Source organism: Thamnophis sirtalis, unplaced genomic scaffold (genome assembly GCF_051295495.1).
Source record: "Thamnophis sirtalis isolate CommonGarterSnake01/CBP01778 unplaced genomic scaffold, rThaSir2_p1.2 scaffold_1, whole genome shotgun sequence".
NCBI lineage: Eukaryota > Metazoa > Chordata > Lepidosauria > Squamata > Natricidae > Thamnophis > Thamnophis sirtalis.
In genome coordinates, this window is record NW_028261381.1 from 18,447,403 (window position 1) to 18,467,951 (window position 20,549).

At 36.4% G+C, this 20,549-nt stretch overlaps 1 protein-coding gene across 1 annotated transcript in view; it reads left to right on the forward strand.

The window, feature by feature from the left end:
- CERKL (CERK like autophagy regulator) overlaps nucleotides 1-19,352 on the forward strand; it is a 41,111-nt gene extending 21,759 nt beyond the window's left edge. The window contains exons 4-13 of the mRNA XM_087708287.1: nucleotides 2,096-2,159; nucleotides 4,259-4,401; nucleotides 8,261-8,335; nucleotides 8,775-8,952; nucleotides 11,878-11,946; nucleotides 12,657-12,682; nucleotides 12,757-12,865; nucleotides 15,251-15,347; nucleotides 16,851-17,023; nucleotides 18,461-19,352. Of these exons, the coding sequence (XP_087564413.1) occupies nucleotides 2,096-2,159; nucleotides 4,259-4,401; nucleotides 8,261-8,335; nucleotides 8,775-8,952; nucleotides 11,878-11,946; nucleotides 12,657-12,682; nucleotides 12,757-12,865; nucleotides 15,251-15,347; nucleotides 16,851-17,023; nucleotides 18,461-18,542 (1,016 nt within the window). The 3' untranslated portion in view covers nucleotides 18,543-19,352. The remainder of the gene's footprint in view (nucleotides 1-2,095; nucleotides 2,160-4,258; nucleotides 4,402-8,260; nucleotides 8,336-8,774; nucleotides 8,953-11,877; nucleotides 11,947-12,656; nucleotides 12,683-12,756; nucleotides 12,866-15,250; nucleotides 15,348-16,850; nucleotides 17,024-18,460) is intronic.
- The last annotated feature ends 1,197 nt before the right edge of the window (nucleotides 19,353-20,549 follow it).

Below are 20,549 nucleotides of genomic sequence, written 5' to 3' on the forward strand. Positions count from 1 at the left end.
TTTTTTTTAATTTTATTTGTTGCACTGCTGATGACTTCATGTACGCGCTTTAATCGGGCGCACTTTAGTGGACCGCGGTTTTGACGGGTCACGCCTGCTTCACATATTTGAGTGCAATTATACAATAAAAATAAGTTAACTAGACTACAATTATTATTTTTTGTAGTTTTAGGGTTAACTAGATTATAATAACTGTCTGTGGTTTAGAACTTTGTAAAGCATGCAACCATGGAAATAACTCAATTCAGACGCTTTGTAGTCCAGGCAGTTTAGCTTTGGCAGACTTGATTACTTTTACTTCCTGGAGCTTCCCCTAGGATGAGTCATCATTAAAATTATTTCCTGCTTCATATGCAAAAACAAAGCAGAGAGTTGAAAAAAGAACAAATACTTCAAATCATCTTATTGCACTACTGGACTTATATTTTAAAGTGCAACAAAGCACCATGTTCCAGCATACTCTCATCTTATTGCAGTCAAAAACTCTTTGCTTTGTATTGCTTCCCATTTCTTCTCTTTGATTCAGCAAAAGAAAAGGATGTATGCCTTTGTTATATTCATTATTCAGTAGTCAATAGATTGGAGTGTATCATTCAGTCTACTGTATCCATTAAGTTCTGTTATCTAGGCAACTAAGCCTTTGTCATAGTTAAGGCACTAGGTTAGAATGGGTGAGTGACATTGGGCCAATCCCTCTCTCTGGGCTCCAGGAAACAAGCAATGGCAAAAATCTTGCCAAGAACACTGCAGGGACTAGTCAAAGCAGTTGCCAGGAATCAACACTTATTTGATGGTACATACATACAGGTAATTGGAAGGTTGGGGCTGAGCTATGAATATATCTTCTCAATGTTTATGTATCCCAGTGATACATAAAATCACTGTGTTGTTATTTCAATGTTCTATCAATTCATCTCCTCAGGTTTGAAGTATGCACAGAGAATGTGCTGCTTCTGGGCTTTGCGCAGCATTACTCTGACCTTTAATAAGGTTTGGATATGGTGTGACACATGCATAATTTAATTGACGTTATTTTATACAGTAATTTGTTTTCTAACCCTTAAGAACATTTTTACTTACCTATAATGAGCCATAAAAATGAATAATATTCAATTATTAAATTTATTAAAGTATAGCAACTTAAAAATATTAAAGCATATTAACATTGGGATTTTACAGTGATGCGTCATTTATCCAGTGAATTTAAACATCTACAAAAGCACTGGAACTGATGGAACATGCTACACCAAAGACAGCTAAGCATGAAATATTAATGTAATCGTGGATATAGTAATGTACATTGTTACACACACACACACACACAAAATCCATCTGGAATTGTCGTATCAGTCACCAGAAACCTTTGATGAGTGGATACAGCTGGGCTGCCTCTTCTGGCAACCATGGCCCAGAAAATTGTACATGTGGTTATAATACTTTATACCATCTGCATTATGCCAGTTTATTCTTTATTTGCTGGTGTTTATTGTACTGCACATAATAGCAACCAACAGCAGCATTATACATTTAAAAATTCATTTCCTCTGAGGCCACAGATTCTGATGTGTATGTGATCCGTCAGCTTCTTATGTTATATTATTTTGTTATTAGGTTCCCAGCTTTATTCCCTCCATACTTCATTTGTTCAAATTGAGGCAAAGATTTATTTTATATACTAATAACTAAGATAATGGGATTTATTAACAGTAATAAAACTGTTTCTATTAGAAATAACATCTATTTTTTCTTGTTACAAAAGAGCAAAATAAGGTCCACAACAAGAGGCAGGTGCAAAAAGTTGTATTTATCATGGAAGCTTATAATGTCTTAGGGTTCTTTTAATTTAGAAATGTGTTTTCTTATATATTACAGGAGTTAAATTGAACTCATTATCTGAGAAAGTTTGTCAGTTCAAATTTTCAACATTTCAGTAGCATAATTCTAATTTTGGAAGAAGTAGTTGGAAGAAACTACCCGATGACTGAACTAGATTGGATCTTCTAAGACTTGTTTACCTTTAAGAAGTTCAATACTGTTTAAATGGGCATTAATTGTTTTAGTTTTACAATGAATTATTGTCTTTCTTTTTACATAGTTACTAAATATGAAGGTCATGCTCTTACACTGCTCAAGGAATGTGATCTAAATTCTTTCCATGGGTAAGAATTTTTTAAAAACCTTCTGCTTTTTACTGTAAGGATGCTGTTACTTTGAGCAAAAGGCTAAAGAAGAAGCTATTTAGCTCTCATCAGCTAGCCATATCCTTGCTGGGATTTGAACCTGGCCTGTTTTTACATATTAGGCAGTTAAAACAGCTCAAGTTTGAATCCCAGCATATAATTTGTGGAATGCGTGCATTTGTCTCTTTGCTTATACCCTGTTCAAGTTACGCAGACTCTGTGTGTCTCATAAAATTGTACTACCGTAGAACAATTTAGTAAAGTGTAATAAAACCTAAATTTAAAAGAACCTGCAAGAAAGACATCTCTCATCCTAAAGGCTTGAAGGAAAACACAATTTTTATAGCTTTCCTGATATTTGGAAGTATGGGGACCAGATAAGTTGTTCCAAAGAGTCAGGGCTCCCACAGAGTTGGCCTGCTTTGGCCTGTCATCCTCCTGACATTCCTAGGGGAGAAACCACAGAGCATGCCTTCCTGGGCTAATCACACAGGACAGAAACATTTCATTTAGAATGGACTTTTCATAGATATTGTGGATTCAACCTCTATAGGGCTCATCAAAAACAATCAGCCTTCAGAATTTTGGACCTGGGTTGTAAGTGCCTTTTGAAAGGTCCATCGTAACTTGGAATGGTTGCTGAGACACTAGTTGTAAGTCAAGGACTACCTATATTGGTAGTCTTCAGAAGCTGCCCCAAGTAATGCAATCTTGAAATACTGAGGGACCTGTTGTTAGGGTCTTATCCCCCTCTAACAAAGACTGAAATTGATGTAGCCATTGAAGCCTGGCAAAGAATCTATCCAGTAGTCAGATAAGAGCTATGAATTTGGGAGACTCTTAAGCTGTTGCTCTGCATGTTGAGGGAGAAAACAATCCTATCTAGGACTAGCATCAGAGCTACTAAGGAGTTGGGGTCATCTTAGCCATCCTTCTCCAATAGAATGATGCCCACCTTAAACAGAGGCACTAGATTACATTCTGCATTCTTACAGAAGCACTGATGTTTTGCTGCCTTTATCACAACAGTACAGGCCTTAACTTGGCTTTTAAGAGCAGAGGTTCTCCCAAAGTAATTTATAGTCATAAAATGTAATGTTAAAAACACATGCAATAATAAAAGTGGGCTCACGTGAATGTCCCCATGTAGTCACTATTATAAGTCATAATTGGTTGGAAACCAATTTTTGATACAGAAGTTCTAGTATGCAAAAAGAATTACATCAAATAGTCTCCTGAGAAGAATTACAAAGTCTTTTGAACAACGTATTAGAGCAGCAGTTCCCAACCTTTGCGCCTTGGCAGCCTGGCTGAGGGGGGAACTGCGCTGCGTGGGTGGTAGGCCAGGGTGCATGCAGCCCTTGCATGAGAGGTGGGCCGGCGTGAGCGGCGGGCTGCTGCGCATGCACATGAGTGTGTATGGGCATGCTACAGCTAGCTATTCATGCAGCCCAATTCTGAATAGGCCACAGCCCGGTAGTGGACACCTGTATTAGAACTTAGTTCACAAAAAAATGCAGCAAGTGTCTGCAGAAGTGAAAGGCGGGCAGAATCTGACTCCTTCTTATTTATATTATCATCTGCTTAGATCTGCAAATGTTTTCAGTAGTGTGCCATATAGTTTGCATGTCCTTTTGGCAAATTATGAAAAGGAAAATTGTTCCAGAAATAAAAGATGTCAGAAAGTTATCTTACTAAGTATATCTTTTTTGATATATTGTCTAAGGCATTTCATCTGATAGAATTCATGCTTTTTTACAAATATTGAATAATGATGAGTTTTTGAAAAAAATTAATTACTGTTACAAATGAGATGGATTTTTAATTACAACGAGAAAGGTATTTTATATAATTCATTATTAGGATGCAATGAAGATTGATGGTGGGAAAAATGGGAAAAAGGATTGCGAAGGAGGAAACAGTTATTCTTTTCAAAAGAAAAAGGTGGAAGTTATTTTCTCTGTAGAGATAAAAATTAAACTTGGCTAATAAGCTATCTGGAAAAGATAATAATTTTCTGATAATATCTAATGCTTGACTCTAAATTGTCTTACATGTATTATTTAATTATTTTGCAGGGTGGTTTGTGTTGGTGGAGATGGCACTGTCAGTGAGATTGCTCACGGTCTTTTGGTTAGAGCCCAGATGGATGCTGGAAAGAACTGTGATAATGCACTTGTACCAGTCAAATCACAACTTCCACTTGGGATAATACCAGCAGGTTAGAGTATATACACTGTTAATATGAAGAAGGTTGCATGAATAAGAATCTCTACTAGATTTTATAATAGATATAATTATTTTAAAAAAATACATATCGTTCTGCTGTTATTGTTGTACCCTTTGCTTATGATGAACCCATGATACATGTCTTATCTTGTTAATCCAGTAGTCTTTAGCTGTGGGAATTATTTTCTTTGTCATTCCCACACATTTAATTGTGGTTCCTATAAAATCAGACCTTGCCTTTAATTTAAGAACCATTTATGGAAGTACTGTATAGCAAATGTACTGGTCCCTATGTCATTTAATGAACAATGCTGAAAAGATAGCAAACCTGAATCATCTTGGTTAATTGTTGAGAGATCTATGTGCATAGAGATGGCAACTGAGTGAGAAGGTCCCTTTATAGCAGGGTTGGGTTTCAACCGGTTCACGGCAGTCCCCGCGAACTGGTTGGTCGGCGAACCCGGAAGTAAGTAACTTCCGGGAACGGTGAAGGGCCCACCTGCCCGCCCGCGCTCCTTACCGGTCTTTGAAGGCTTCTGCGCTTCCACGCAGGCGCATGGCACATACAGCGCCTGCGCGATTCTCCATGAGCAGCTGGATGGCACATACAGCGCCTGCGCGAGTCTACGAGCAGCTGGAGCATCGCGCAGGCGCTAAGACGCATGCATAAACTGCGCGCGTGCACGAGGACGCCGCCAGCCCCGTTCCAACCGGTTCGGTTGGAACGGGATTAGCAACCCACCCCTGCTCTATAGCCTAATCTATCATTAGGGGTCAGATAATTCATATCACTCATCAACTATAATAGTTATTTAGAGTCAATGTTTATGAGCTACTTCATCAGTTCAAAAGTACATTTTTAACACAAAGGGAAGAACGCCATTCTTTCTTCCTTTTCCCTACATGTCACCAGATCTTCTCTGAAAGACTAAAGCTCTCTGGAGTAGATTATGGTACATAAGGGGAAAAGAAAACAGTGTTCCTGGAGATGATACACATCTTTCTCTGTTTTGTGCACTTCCAGATGATAAATAATGGTATTTTCTGAGTAGGAATAAAATGGTTGGTAGGTGAGAAACATGGAATTATGTAAATTATAAGAAAGAAAGAAAGTAACTGACCAAACTTTAAACTCCTCCCACAGGTGAGCAACAGAAACAGACCCTGAAGTGGGTGTGTGGGGTCTGTAACAATACTTCTAGCTCTAAGCACATACCATGGCGCTTATAAGCAGTATCCTGAATAATAGGAAGCGAGGTTCCTATAATCGTCTCAGCTGTTCTTACTACTCTCTGTTTATTTCATATATTTTTGCAAAACTTAAATGACTACATCTTAGTTTAACTGTAAGAATAGAATTTTAAGGAAGGTGTTTTATGTGACCCATTTCCTAAATTTTAACAGGGAGTGTATACTGTTGTTTCCAGTATGTATATCCTCACATACATCATACTTATTTAGGCAAATGTGTTTCTGTATGAGTTTGAGATCTAAATTTATGCTATAAATTTATAGTATATAATTTATAGTTTGGATAAAATAAAAGAGATCAGATGAAGGATGGCTGTAATTATTATATTACAATTGTGTTTATTTCTCTAGTTAGTTCCCTAGCTTTTATTCACATATAATATGAATATGAATGATAGCTAAGGAACACAATAAGGAGTGAAAAAAGTTAGAAAGACAAGGGGAAAGGAATGTAATTGTTATAAAACAAAAGAAATGTATATATTGACTATATAATCTTACAGTCTTAAATCAGTCATTTGCAATGTATTTCTGCTTCCAATTAATTTGTGGAGTGTAAAATATTGTTATGAGACTTAGCTTCCATTATGGCTTGGGCAAAACATCACAGTGTTGGTGCAGTTTTCATGAGACTCTTAGATATGCATGACTAGGAAGTCATTACATCACATTTATCTATTTGGATGAGGGACACATTAACAGACTTATGAATATTCATGACGTCTGGTTAATTAAGTTAATTGTTCTGCAGGAGTGCTTATATTTCCAAGGACATTTCCCTTCACGATTTCTGTCTGGTACCTTATCAGTCATGCTTTGCGTAAACTATAGATACTTTTGTCTTTATTCTTGCTGTTTGGTATTCTTTGGGAATGAAAATTGGTTAGCAAGTTAATATTAGTGTTAAGCAGAAAAGATAGTAGATTCTTATCACGTCTTGAAATATGTGTTTTGAACATGGTGTGAGAAAAGAATGCCACAATTTACATATTTCTATGATAGCTATTAATAAGTAGTTCTTAATACTGCTACCCAAAGCCGCCACTAGGGAAATAGGAAATTTTAATTCTCCAAAGGAGTAATAGCATAGCAATAGCACTTAGACTCACATACCACTTCATAGTGCTTTACAGCCCTCTCTAAGCGGTTGACAGAGTCAACACATTGCCCTTCAACAATCTGGGTCCTCATTTTACCTCAGAAGAATGGAAGGCTGAGTCAACCTTAAGCCTGGTGAGATTCAAACAGCCAAATTGCAGGCAGCTAGCAAGCAGCGGAAGTAGCCTGCAGTACTGCACCTTAACTTCTGCGCCACCACAGTGACTGGTTAGAGTGCAGTACTACAGGCTACTTCCGCTGCCTCTTTACTTTCAGTTGCCTGTCAAAACTTGCAACTGTAAACATTTGATCAACATTTATTATATACCAATATCTTTTCAATACCAAATAAAAGTTAATGAAGAGAATAGTCATTGTAATGATAAATAGAACTGATGCACTACTAAAACTCTTGTTCCTGTAAACTTTAAATCTGTGAAATGTGGTATCATAAGGGAAAGACAAGTTTCTCACAAGCAAAACAAATGGGGAAGCTGACAGGAATGGGAGGGAGGGAATGCAGAGGGTAGGAAGGGGAGAGAAGGAAAGGAAAGGAAAGGAAACAAAAGGAAAGGAAAGGAAAGGAAGGAAGGAATTCTTTCCACAGCTTTCCACAAGGAAACTCAATGGGGAAGCTAGCAGGAAGGCAAAAGTCCCTTGGTTCCAATTGCTTTTTCACCTATGATGATTTTGTTTCTCTGTTAGGTAAGTCAGATATGATAACTTAATAGGGCAAGGAATATTTAGTAATGTATAATTCTCAAACTTCGCTGAGGGAAGAAAAATATATGAAATAATTATGCAGGGTTTGAATCAGAAGTACAAATACTTTGTTCATACATCACAATAAGGTGTTATTTGTTTAATTGGTGAACAATAGCTGGCTCACATAGTACAATATGTCAAACCAATAAATAGACAAAATTGCTTAAATTGGGAATTCTTGGGTCTTACCAACATAGTTTACTGAATCCAAAACTCAAATGGGAACTCCTTCAGTACAATTATCCTGAGCTTATTAAGCACTCTTATTTGTATACTAAGCAAAATCATTATTCTATTTAGTCTCGTTAAGAGACTAGAATCTTAACTAGAAGAAAAAAAATCCTATCAAGTAATTATTTAAAAATCAGGAAAACCAAATCTATTGTATTTCATTGGTTTCAGTTAGTGCAGAAATGGAATAATAGTGCCATCTGCAAAATCAAGATATAAATGAAGAATGAGTTCAATGTTACCTTTTAAATTGTTGGATCCTCACCTGAATTAAATGCTCAAGATTGAGAAAAGATATGGTCAATAAACCTAATCTGATTGTTGAGTTTACAACTGTGCCAATGTTGAAAATGTGTGTTTCCAAACAGAAGCTAACCATAGTTTATTAACTCTTTCTTTACTCTAATTTGGAGATCATTCTACATTTGTAAATTTTGTTTAACAATTCTTCATGCTGATTTGGAGAATTCATCCATGAATATTTTTTAATTATTCTATCTTTACAGGTTCCACTAATATTTTGACACATACTCTGAATGGAATCCAACATACACAAACAGCAACGTTGCATATAATATTGGGTAAGTATTGTACACCTGAAATTTTAGAAAGGAATAGAATAATAAATATCCAGTGGTCTTGATTTTTATACATGGAATAAACAGGATTCTATCTAACATTTGTCTAAATTATGATTCAGATCTTCTGTGGGATGAAACATGCTTTCTGGAATTTATTTTTAATTTATTGCAATGTGACAATTGTATTGGGTACGGTTTCGTTGACGAAGTGTGTGTCCCATTTAAATGCTGTCCCTTGGAGGCACACTCCAAGGCACACTCCTCTTGACTTTTACAAACACAGGAATGCACTCTTGTGTCTTGTACAAAATTGTGTTCTAGGATTTTGATCCTCCAGCCCCTTTCCAATTAACATACAATAGCGTTAGGAAATGAGTCCACTAATAAAATGTACATATACATATGTATACATATGTTTGTATTAATGCTACAATATTAGGGCATCTAAAGTCAGTGGATATGTGCAGCTTCAGTAGCCCTATCAAGCTCCTTCGCTTTGGATTCTCTTCTATGTTTGGCTTTGGATCAAGGACTCTAGCCTTGGCTGAAAAGCATCGCTGGATTCCACCAAATCAGCGCAAAGATTTTGCTGTAATCAAGACCCTAGCAAGCCTCAGGTAAGATGAATTTGAAATCATTATGGTATTAATGTAGGGATATTTTTAAGTGAATAATTATGCTATACAAATTAGATTATTTGCATTCTAGTTTTATCAATTCCCCAAAATCTAAAGAGACAGTTTTTACATCGTGGTGAAGAGAAAACAACAGACTTCTTGTGAGGAAACCAGAGTGCCTAGAGATTCAGTGTCTGCTAAGCATAAGGCTGCTCTGAAGAAAAGAGGGAAGGGGGAGGGTTGGAGAAGAAGAAGATTGAGGGAGATGGCAGATGCCAGAGGATGACAAAGAGAAGCCTACAGAGAAAGCACCTGCTGGATTATCGGCCCTCCATAAACAAACTCCCCCACCCTTCTGTGCTTCCTGGCTGGGACTCAGCCCACCGCCCAGGCAGAGGGAAGAGGGCTGGTTCCTCATGCTGGAAAGCCTTACTTAGAGAGAAAGAAGGGACCAGAGGCTGTTTCCAATAAGGACACTGCTGGTGTGAGCAGGTGACCAATCCTCAAACTGCTGCTGTCAGATCCACTTAGTTTCTTGGTTAGATATTTTATTTTGACCATTACCGTGAGTTATTGGTTTGGACTGATGAGGTTGGATCTCTTTATGTTTTCAACTCGTTGAATGCTCAAGGGATTGGGAAGAGTAAATGTCAGTATATGTTCCCAATATCTTGGAGAGTTTGTTACTCGCTAGTCAGTTCTTTACCTCTCTGTCTACAAGGGTCTCTGCCACACAAGTTAATGGCTAATGTTAAGGAGTAATTCTATACCCATCTGTCCATTCATGCCCATCACACTCTTCCCTTTTCAGTAAGTGCAGTTATGTAGAGTGAGAAGTAGTGAGCTAAAGAAATTAAAGGCAGGAATTAAGAAAAAAGAAAAGGAATTCAAACTAAATGTAGTTTACAGAACTATTTACTATATCACTCCATACTTTTCTCTGCAGCCCATCCTTCCTTCCCCCACATTCAGAAAATGGTTGCCTTTTCTTCAATCGTCTCCTTCCCTCCCCTGAAAGGATCTTGTCAATTCCTATTTAATAACTTTTCTTCTTTCACCATATACGCTTTTTAATTGCCTATTTGCTGATTTTTTAAAATGCTTTATTCTGCCATGACCATTTTCTTTTACTTCTGTAGAACAAAGTAGGCAGAAACACATTTTTATATAAAGTCATTTTAGCCACTTTTAACAAGTATTTATTCTATACATGAGAGCTTTGTTCTTGTCTAGTATTTTCTGCAAATCATTTGTGTTTCCAGCCCACAGTTCAGCATCAACTTTATAGCTTCATATAACAAATCAACAACATCTCTAACATTAATACACAGGCATTTGTTGTACATTTATTCATAAATATATTAAATAACAGATTATTCTGTCTTACTCTTAACCGAATCATTCACTAAGCATTCCATTTGTTCTCACGTATTTATTTATTTCCATTGTATACTGTTCTTGAAAAATATTGTATATTTCAAGACTATTCAGTTTACCATGCATTTTCTGTAAATTAGCAACTATACAAACTTCCCTTTTTAACCATTCGTACAGTATGTTTTTCAATTATTTGCTAAAGAATGCAATTCTGGCCTAATGGATAACATAGAGGCACACAGCATTTCTGAAATTTTCTCATTATTCCACCTTATACTTTTTCAATCAGAATTCTTCTAAATACTTTTTCAGGGACACTTAGCAAACAATCCTCCATTACTTTTTTCCTCTGAAAACTCTTACTCTCTTTCCTGTAGTCTGAAAAACATTAATGCCTTATAATTTTTCAATGTATTATTTCCTTTGAACCATTTTTTAAAGCATTAATGTAGCATTTATTTCAACCCCCCTCTTCAGTATGTAGCTCTCTTTAAAAATTTCTTTTGCCATTACTTTACTTAAATATCAAAAATGATTAAATAGAATGAAATTAGTTTTACATTTATTCTGCCAGGAGCTCTTTGTTTAGCGCATTGAGATGTTTCCATTAAAAAGAATTAAATTTGTTTTGCATTTTTCTGTCTCTTTTAATTTTTTTTTTTTACTGTTCCTTGCTCTCTTAGACTCCATTCTTTTCCACTGTCTTTTGGAAGTTATTTTCTTAGTTGCCTAATTTTTCATCCATAGCCTCTTTCACTTCTTTATTCTACCAAGTGTTCTTTTTCATATTTCTGTTCAGTAGGACATAGTTCAGTCTATTCCATGCAACTTCAAATTCTTCTTTTCTTACATTCATTTTTCATTCATTCTTTTGAGGATTTAGTCTGTCTCCAGTGGTGGGTTTCAAAAATTGTTCAAACCTACTCTGTGGGTGTGGCCTCCTTTGTGGGAGTGGCTTGCCTCCCATGTGACCAGATGGGAGTGGCTTGCCGCCCATGTGACTGGATATGAAGATGCCAACGACACTTGTCAGAACCACCTTAAATTACCACACACACAGCACTGACATGCATAAGAATATGATGTAAACTTGTTTTTTAAAAGGCGTCTTTGGTTTGTGTTAAAACAACTTCAACACACGCAATGTTCTGATTGCACCACAAATGCAGTAGTCATCCTTACTTTTCACAGAGGCACTGAGTTTTATAAATATGAGCATGATAGTGTAGAATAATCATATCCAAGGACCAGTGGTGGGTTTCAAAATTTTTTGGAACCTCTTCTATAGGTGTGGCCTGCTTTCCGGGTCCATTGGTGGAACCTCTTCTAACCAGTTCGGTAGATTTGATGAACCGGTTCTACCGAATAGGTGCGAACTGGTAGGATCCCACCTCTGTCTGTCTCTCAATACTTTATTCAAACAGGATTCATACTTTCTGTTCCTGCAGTTATTCTAGTATAAACTCTGTGATATACCGTTCAATATTTAGCCTTGATATTAATTTTGTATATTTCTTTGTATGAAACTAAATCTTGTTCTGTCCATAGACCAGAAGATTGTGAAATATCATTCCTCTCATCGAAGCATCTACAGCAAGATGCACAAGAAAATGATAGGTAAGTAAAGTAGTCAGAGGTTAATGAATGCCAAACTTTATTTTGTCCATAATATTAATTCTGATTAATTTAACTATGAGGGTTCATATCCTGTTTCCCTGAAAATAAGCCCTCCCTGGATAATAAGCCCAGTTGGGCTTTTGAGCGCATGTGCTAAAATAAGCCCTGCCCCAAAAATGTCCTCCCCGAAAATATTGCAACACAGCAGCAGCCATGAGGTGACCATGCTCTCTGCCTCCTGTACCTCAAAAATAATTACACCTCCCCCAAAATAAGGGCAGGCACTTATTTTGGGAGGTCAAAATATAATAAGACCCTGTCTTATTTTTTGGGGGGAATTGTATCATTTAACTAATTTGCTAATGTTCGTTATATTGCATTCTGCACTCAATGTTTTCCTAAAAGGACCAATTTAATATACCTGAAGGAAATATGAGGGAGTCATGTTTCATTTAGATTTTGCTGTGCTGCAAGTAGTTTTCCATTATGGTAGTATATTTTGTCTTAAAACATGAATAAAAAATAATGATCTTTACTTCAACAATGAAGTGAACTCTCAAATTATGTAATTAATACAGGATTTAAAGCTGTTCTTTCATAAAGACAATTTTGCTTTAATTCAGTGTTAGATGCTTATTTTCACGACAAGCAAGCTGTGATTTATTTATTTAGTCATCCTTTAGTGACTTTTAATTTGTTATTATTTTTAGAAGGAAGGAAGGGAGACTTAAATCAGGTAAGTCTGCAAGTTTAATCATTCATCAAACATAATTAGGGTTACTTGAAGTTAATACAATATGTTATATTTAGACCACACAGGTGAATGGCAGAGAATCGAGGGTCACTTCCTGAACGTGAGCATTATGGCGATCCCTTGTCTCTGTTCAGTGGCACCAAGAGGCTTGGCTCCTAATACCAGGTCAGTGAGGATTTGTGGAATTAAACTAATGTCCTTAACACCTTCTTGTAGAAGCTTGGCTTTTTCAGATTGCACGCAATCTAGAACCTCAGGGTTGGGAGAGCATGAAAAAAAAATGACCGATAGTTGATTCTGCATCTTTGGGAATTGTAATCAGTTTTTGTTCAGGCAGATGCGGTCATCCATCTAGAATAATCATTGGATAATTATGGTGATTAAATTATCTTAGAAGTCTGACTTAAGTGGTAGTCACAAGTAATAATCTCCTTTGGGCTTTGTTAATGGGGAAATCTAGACCTTTGGTTTTCACTGATTAAATTCAGTTATTGTGAAAGCTAAATATAAGTGCTAAAAGGAAAACCTGCATGCATAAGGAAAAGCAAAAGGAACTGACAGTGAAAGACCAGAATTTCATTTCAACCTTGTTATTATTTTTTTTTGATCATTGACATTTGCTAAACGTACTAGTTCAACTGCTAGATTACTGTGACTCTTGTTAATTTTATGATTCACCAATACCTCAGCAGCAGGGAGAATCTGTGGCCCTCTCGGCTTCACTAAGTATAGCTTTTAGCAACTCCAAATGTCATAGTCATAAGGGAAGAAGGCTAAAAAAAACCCTTCAAAAATTTGTTTGTTTATTTCATTTGTATGCCGCCCTTTTCCCCAAAGGGGACTCAGGGCGGCTCACAACTCAAACAAGGGAAGGGGGATACAAACAATTTGGCAACAACACAAAATAATACATAATTTAAAAGCACAACAATCATACCATTCGAGATAGGGGCAACGATTCTTTAGCCCCAGGCCTGTCGGAACAGCCAGGTTTTAAGGGCTATGCGGAAGGCCTGGAGGGTGGTGAGGGTGCGAATCTCCACGGGGAGTTCGTTCCAGAGGGTCGGAGCAGCCACAGAGAAGGCTCTCCTCCGAGTAGTCGCCAGTCGACACTGGCCGGCGGATGGAATTCGGAGGAGGCCTAGTCTGTGGGATCTAATCGGTCTGGTGGAGGTAATTGGCAGCAGGCGGTCTCTCAAGTACCCAGGTCCAATACCATGAAGGGCTTTATAAGTGACGACTAGCGCCTTGAAGCGTATCCGGAGACCAATAGGCAGCCAGTGCATTTCGCGGAGGATAGGTGTTACGTGGGTGAACCGAGGTGCACCCACGATCGCACGCGCGGCTGCATTCTGGACAAGCTGAAGTCGCCGAATACTCTTCAAGGGCTGCCCCATGTAGAGCACGTTGCAAAATGAAATAAATAGAAGCCTTTTAATGTTTCCAGTTTGGAGTTGCAAACCTTAAGAGTTGTGTAACTTTGGGTTGGCTAAAAACTGCATCAGCCTTTAAATGTTATGGATGAGGGTAACTGTGCAAAGGAAATTGGGATTACAGAAAAAAGTTTTAAAAATAAGTAAGGGAATAAATTTTAATTGTGTAATAAAATATTTTTACTTTTATTTATTAATTAAATTTATATACTGCCCATCTCTGTTTGAGGAAAATATACCAGTTATGCTTATATCTTTTTTTCCTCACATCTTTTTTTATTCCCTCATAAAAATATACAGGTAATATGACTACTAGTAATTATAATAAATATTCCATACATAATGTACAATCACTGGCATTGTTTTGGCTGCAAAACCTGAAAGAATGGGTTCAGTTAATACCCTGGCGTACAACTTGTGATATCTAAGACAACTCAAAAATTGATAAAATGTGTAATGTCAAGATTTGCCACAACTTGTAGTTCCTTCTGAATAAACCAGATTAGAAACTGGGTGACTATGAGTTTTAGTCCCATTTTAGGCACAAAGCCCTAAGAAACAGGCAATGGTAAATCAATTGTGAAAAATCTTGCCTAGAAACAGGCAATCTTGAGAATTGGACATGATTGAACAAATGGGGAAAGAAATCTTACAGTGTTAAAAAAAAACTAGGACTAGACCAGTGTTTCTCAACCTAGGCAACTTGAAGATGTCCGGACTTCAACTCCCAGAATTCCCCAGCCAGCATTTGCTGGCTGGGGAATTCTGGGAGTTGAAGTCCGGACATCTTCAAGTTGCCAAGGTTGTGAAACACTGGACTAGACACACTTCTACTTGCATCTTAATTCCTACCAGTCATTGGTTACTGTTCCAATATGCCAATTGTCCAGAGAAAAGCTATATCTACAAATATTATCATATGCAGATCTATGCAGTTATTTTCTGGGAACATTAAGGTTGACAATGTCATGCATTGGATATTATTTTATTTTTAAAAGCAGAGATGAATTACTTGGGTTATTAAGGTAGATTCCTGATTATACTGCATCATCTTCTGATTAATTCATTGTTAATTGCATTATTTAATGCCTGCTTAACTGAACTGTCTCATTTCTAGATTGGATGATGGAAGCATAGCTCTTATAACTGTAAGGAATACTTCCCGGCAAGAATTCATTAAACATTTGAAAAGATATGCTAGTCTGAAAAACCAGGTAAAATATTACTCTTGTGTTTGCAACCTGACATTATTTGATTTAAATTTTCTTAGCAGCTGCATTCACCAAAAGTTAGAGAAAGGAATAAGAGGAGGAGGAGGAAAAAAAAAATCACATTTTAAAAGATAATGTAATAAAACCAGACAAAGATTTAAGGTGGAAAAAAATTCATGATATAAGATTTTAATGCTTTTATAACGAGTCTTAAACTTCCTGTCAGAATACATTAGCCTACCTTTTCCTGATTTTGAAGATCACCAGACTAAGTCAGATTAGCCTATTTCTGCCCATCTGTTGCAGTTTTATTACAAACAGTTCTTATATGCAGGAGGTACTACAGTACAAATCTTCTAAACTGATTTTTTTTAAAAAATCCCAAATGCTATATTTAAATATATTGTGTGCTGTATTTAGGGCAAGAGAAAGCTTGTTACATTTTGTAGATCATTTTTTATTTTTATTTTCACTTACATATTCACAGTTAGTCAAGTCCTACATAGTGTATAGCTCTTCCTGACAATGAAAGTGACAAGATAACCATTGTATTTCTTTCCATAGTTTTTTATTTTGATATCTGAACCAAGTACAGTACTTCAGCTTATCATTCTCACAACAAATCAAAACAGAAGCCTTGTTGTTAACGTACCTGCCTCCCAACAGCGTTCTCGGACAGGTCGCAGTCGGTGTTGGTTGGAGGGCAGAGATCGACCCCTAGGCCCCTTAAATATGGGATTTGTTCTTGACTTCTGGTTATTGGATTGCTTTATGTAGGTAGCTATATTGTGATGAAAACTAGTTTGATATTCCATATTTTTTGAAGTTGCTGCCAGTGATAGGAAGAACCAAGAAACTCTCAAGAGATTATGGTTTACCACAATCATGTAAACACGTTTCAGATAAGTGATACAAAATATGATAGCAAACACTTCTATCCAGCATTTGTTCAACACATTATATTTGGTTTGGATTGCATGGGGGAGAGGTAGGGAAGAATCTGAGCCTATTTTCACAATGGGATGTATCATAGTACTTGGTTAATAAGTACCAAGGATCGTTCCTTTATCGTTTGGGAAATATAGATTAGGATTTATGGGTATTCAGCAAGGTTCACAATAATGACACAATACTATCTGCCTGGTATCCAAAGATGAACTAAGGAAGATCAATCATCCAATGCAGAATTAAGCATATACATGTTTTCCTAAGATGTGTTTGGGTGAGAGTACCATTTAAGTTTTATTTCTTGATTTTACCAATGCTGCAGAATCAACAGATAAAATAAAATCACATAGCAAAATGTAGAATAATTTTTTAAAATTGAAACTTTGTTTTGCAAATTCCATTCTCCAAAGCCCATTCAAATTTTCCTCTTAAGAATTCTAAAACGTTCAGTGATATATTCATCTTCTAGCATTATTTTTCCACTCTGTAATGGAAGCAGACGTACAACAAACCTTTGCAGATATCAAACTGTTCAACTGTTTATGCTTTGTATTTTAGTTCAGCTTTCCTTTTATTGATACTTACATTGTTGAAGAAGTAAAAGTCTGTCCAAGAATTGGAATGAAACATATCCCTGCAGATAATCTAAATTGCATAGATTCTGAAGAAAATACATTTCCCTGGAATATAGATGGAGATTTAGTGGAATGGGCATCAGAAGTTCATATCCGGTAGGATTACATTTTGTCATGTTTGAACAAAAAGTGTTGGTAATTCCTTTTAGTTTAGCATAAGTTTTGTATGGTATATTTCCACATTTTACACTGGATAATGAGAAAATTCACATTGAGCCAGTGTTTGGTTCTAATTCTTGCAAAAAGATATTTGCCTTAAGATGATCTAGGAGTAATGGGAAAGTTGGAGTATTTAAGTGGCTTGTCCCTTTAAAGTTTCACAGTAATATATTTTTCTGTCCACTGCTGTATGATGGCCTACTTCTCTTCTTGGACCATAGCCAAGTCTTACATTTGACGCAAAGAGCATCTCGTAATGGGAAAACATAATCATGCCTATCTCTACCTGACATTTATATGCCATATTTGCATATAAGCAGATACATCCAAATACAATCTGTAATCTATAGACTTGAATTTTAGTGTTTATGTTTTTTATTGTCTGATGCCAGTATATCCAGCTGCAAAGTGTACAGGATTAGGCAAGACACTCTGGCATGCCAATCCTTTATGACACACATATTGAAAAGTCAGTTTAGAGTTTAATGTCAGGTAACAAATATCTCAGTGCTATTTTCCAGTCAATAAGTTTTTTAAATCAAACACTATGTGTTTGTGTATATCCTTGCTGGTTGGAATCTGGAGTTATATCAGGAGGTAAGTATATTCTTTAGTTAGACTTTATGTATACAAGTAATCCTCGAATTATGATAATTGAACCCAAACATTCTATTCTTCAGTGAGACATTTCTGCCCCGTTTTTACGACCTTTCTGCCTCATTTGCTAAGTGAATCACTGCAGTTAATAAGTTAGTAACCTGATAGTTGAATGAATCTGGCTTCCCCATTGACTTTGCTTGTCAGGTCACAAAAGGGGATCCCATGACTGTAAAACACAGCAATGGCCATAAGTATGAACCAGTTGCCAAGCAGCTGGATTTTAATCACATGACTATTGGGATGCTGCGAAGGTTGTAATTGTGAAAAACAGTCATGTTACTTTTTTCAGTGCTGTTGTAACTTTAAGTGGTTGCTGAATGATCTGTTGGAAGTCGAGCACAACCTGTACTTGCTGCATTCTGTTTAAAGCCTGTCAAAAAGTTGAGAAATGTGGCTGAAGCTAATTTGACTTGCAAGTGAAAATAAAAGCACACAAAATAACAATCAAACTCTCTGGAACTCAGCAATACATCCATGCTTTGGCGCCATCAGTTCCATTTTCCTCAACTTATTTGTTATACAAATAAATTACACACAAATATTTCCCCAAATTGGATTTCCATTTGTGTGAAGAGGACTATAGGGGAAATTATTTTTCTTCTATTTTTTTCTATTTATCTACAGTATTTCTTTTCAAAAGCACATGAACAAAAGTACATTTTCAGATAAAGCAGTAATACGATCATAATTTTTCTGTGTTTCTTTCATTTTCAGGATACATCCCCAGTTGATTAATCTATATGGAGGAAACGTTGTTATTTTGGATAATCCGAAAGAATCCTGCAGTTGTATTTAGAAATAATCTATGAAGAGAAAATTTACCTACTTTCTACCCCAATCATATTGATATGACAAAAATTGCATAAGGACACGGAAGCCCAGATGATTCAAATTAGACGTATGCTGTGTATCTCCAGATTCAACTCAACAAAGTTCAGAGTCATGGGAAAATACCCACTTTATTGGGACAAATGCTGTCGCTTTCACCTTCAGGTGAAAGTGAAAGCGTATTTTGTGATTCCTATTTTGGGTTTTGTAAGCAAATCGCACACCTATAACTTTGACAAATTTTCAGGAATATTAAATAATTACGGGACAATACCTGCCCAATTTAAAAATAATAATGTAGAAGTCATTTATTCTATGTTAGGGAAGTTGGCTCTAAAATGATTTTAAGTTCCTGTGTGTAACTTCATTGTTTTCAGACAAAACTAGATGGTACTTATCCCTAAAATTGCACCATCATTTTTTAGACAGCTAGGTCAAAGTGATGAAAGGAGGAAAACATTCACTGACTGCCCCCGAGTGGATGGTGTCCTGTACACAGGGAATGATCTGACTTGCCTGTATTATACCAGGGCTTTTCAAACTGTATTTCATGGAAATCTAGCAATGTGCAAGAATGTACTATGTCATAGTTCCACAAGAGACTAAAGCATTGCTGCCCAAATTGGATCAAAGTATTTTCTCCCCCTTTGGGTAACCCATAAACCCATTACCCAATCACAACAGGGACATTTAAATAAATTAAAAGGGTTTTAACCTACATTGGGTAAAAAATAAACCAAAACCCTTTATGATAAAGAGTTTTGAGGTAATGAAGGGAAAAGTTATTGTACCGAAGGCGAAATGAAAATTCATTTTAACACAGCCAGTTTTCTATCACTCAGCTTTGCCTCTCGATCAGGAGTTCCAGATTTGGTTCAGGTCTTCTAGTAGTTGATTATAATGAATGAACCCATTACATTAAACTGGGCATTCACCTGACCTTTTTAGAACATCTTAAAAACTCATTTCTAATAATTCACAAATTACAGGATGGTTAATATATAAAATTATTACCCAGTTTTTAATTGAAAAAGAAATATATCTGCATACCACTGTGAAACATTTTTCAGTTTGTTCTTTAAAGCAAAACAACTAAAATACTTAGCTATGAATTGAATTATAATTTTATGTGAATAGATAAAATAAAAGTTGAAGTTGGCACATCAACTAGACATGCCCAACATAGTTTTACTGGCAATCATTAGGCAGATTTTGGCTGGTTTTTGAAACAGGAATCAGTGTATTTGTACATTGTGGCCTTATATTAAACTTGTTCCTTATATAATTCATTCGTAAAAAAAATCCAGCAAAAGCACCTAATTCTTTGCATTGTTTCATTTTGTAAAAAGTACACCTATTTCCAAGATGACTGTATCTTGGAAACATAATAAGATGTCTTCATTGCAATTTCTTTCACTCTTAGAGTATATATCTTGATTGTTATTACAACTATCTGTGCATTACTCTGGGCTACAAAGTCTATTCCCTGCTTGCTATATGGCTAGAATTTTTCTTTTTCTGTTCCAATTGTGTCCAGTTTTTGGACTTTCTGGACAGTTTTCTTGGCAAGTTTTTTTCAGAAGGTTCTCATTGCCTCCTTCCTAGGGTTGAAAGTGACTGTCCCAAGGTCACTCAGCTGGCTTTGTATCCAAAGGCAGGGCTAGGACCTGCGGTCTTTCAGTTTTTACCCCGGTGCCTTACCACACCACCAAACTGGCTGTCTGACTAGCACAATTATTAACATCACTGGGGATGTGCTGATTCTTTGAAAGAGGGGTTCTGTAATAAATGGGACTGCATTCAATGCACTCCTTTTTAATGATTAACTCAGCTGCCTTTTTCATCCAGCTGCTCCCAGTTGTCTCTGTGCATAAACATCCATTTCATGCAAATGCAAAGTAAGATGGGATCAGCTTCTGAAAGACCTGCCTGCTTTAATAATTTCAAGAAAGGATTTTCATGTATGGTTCCATTC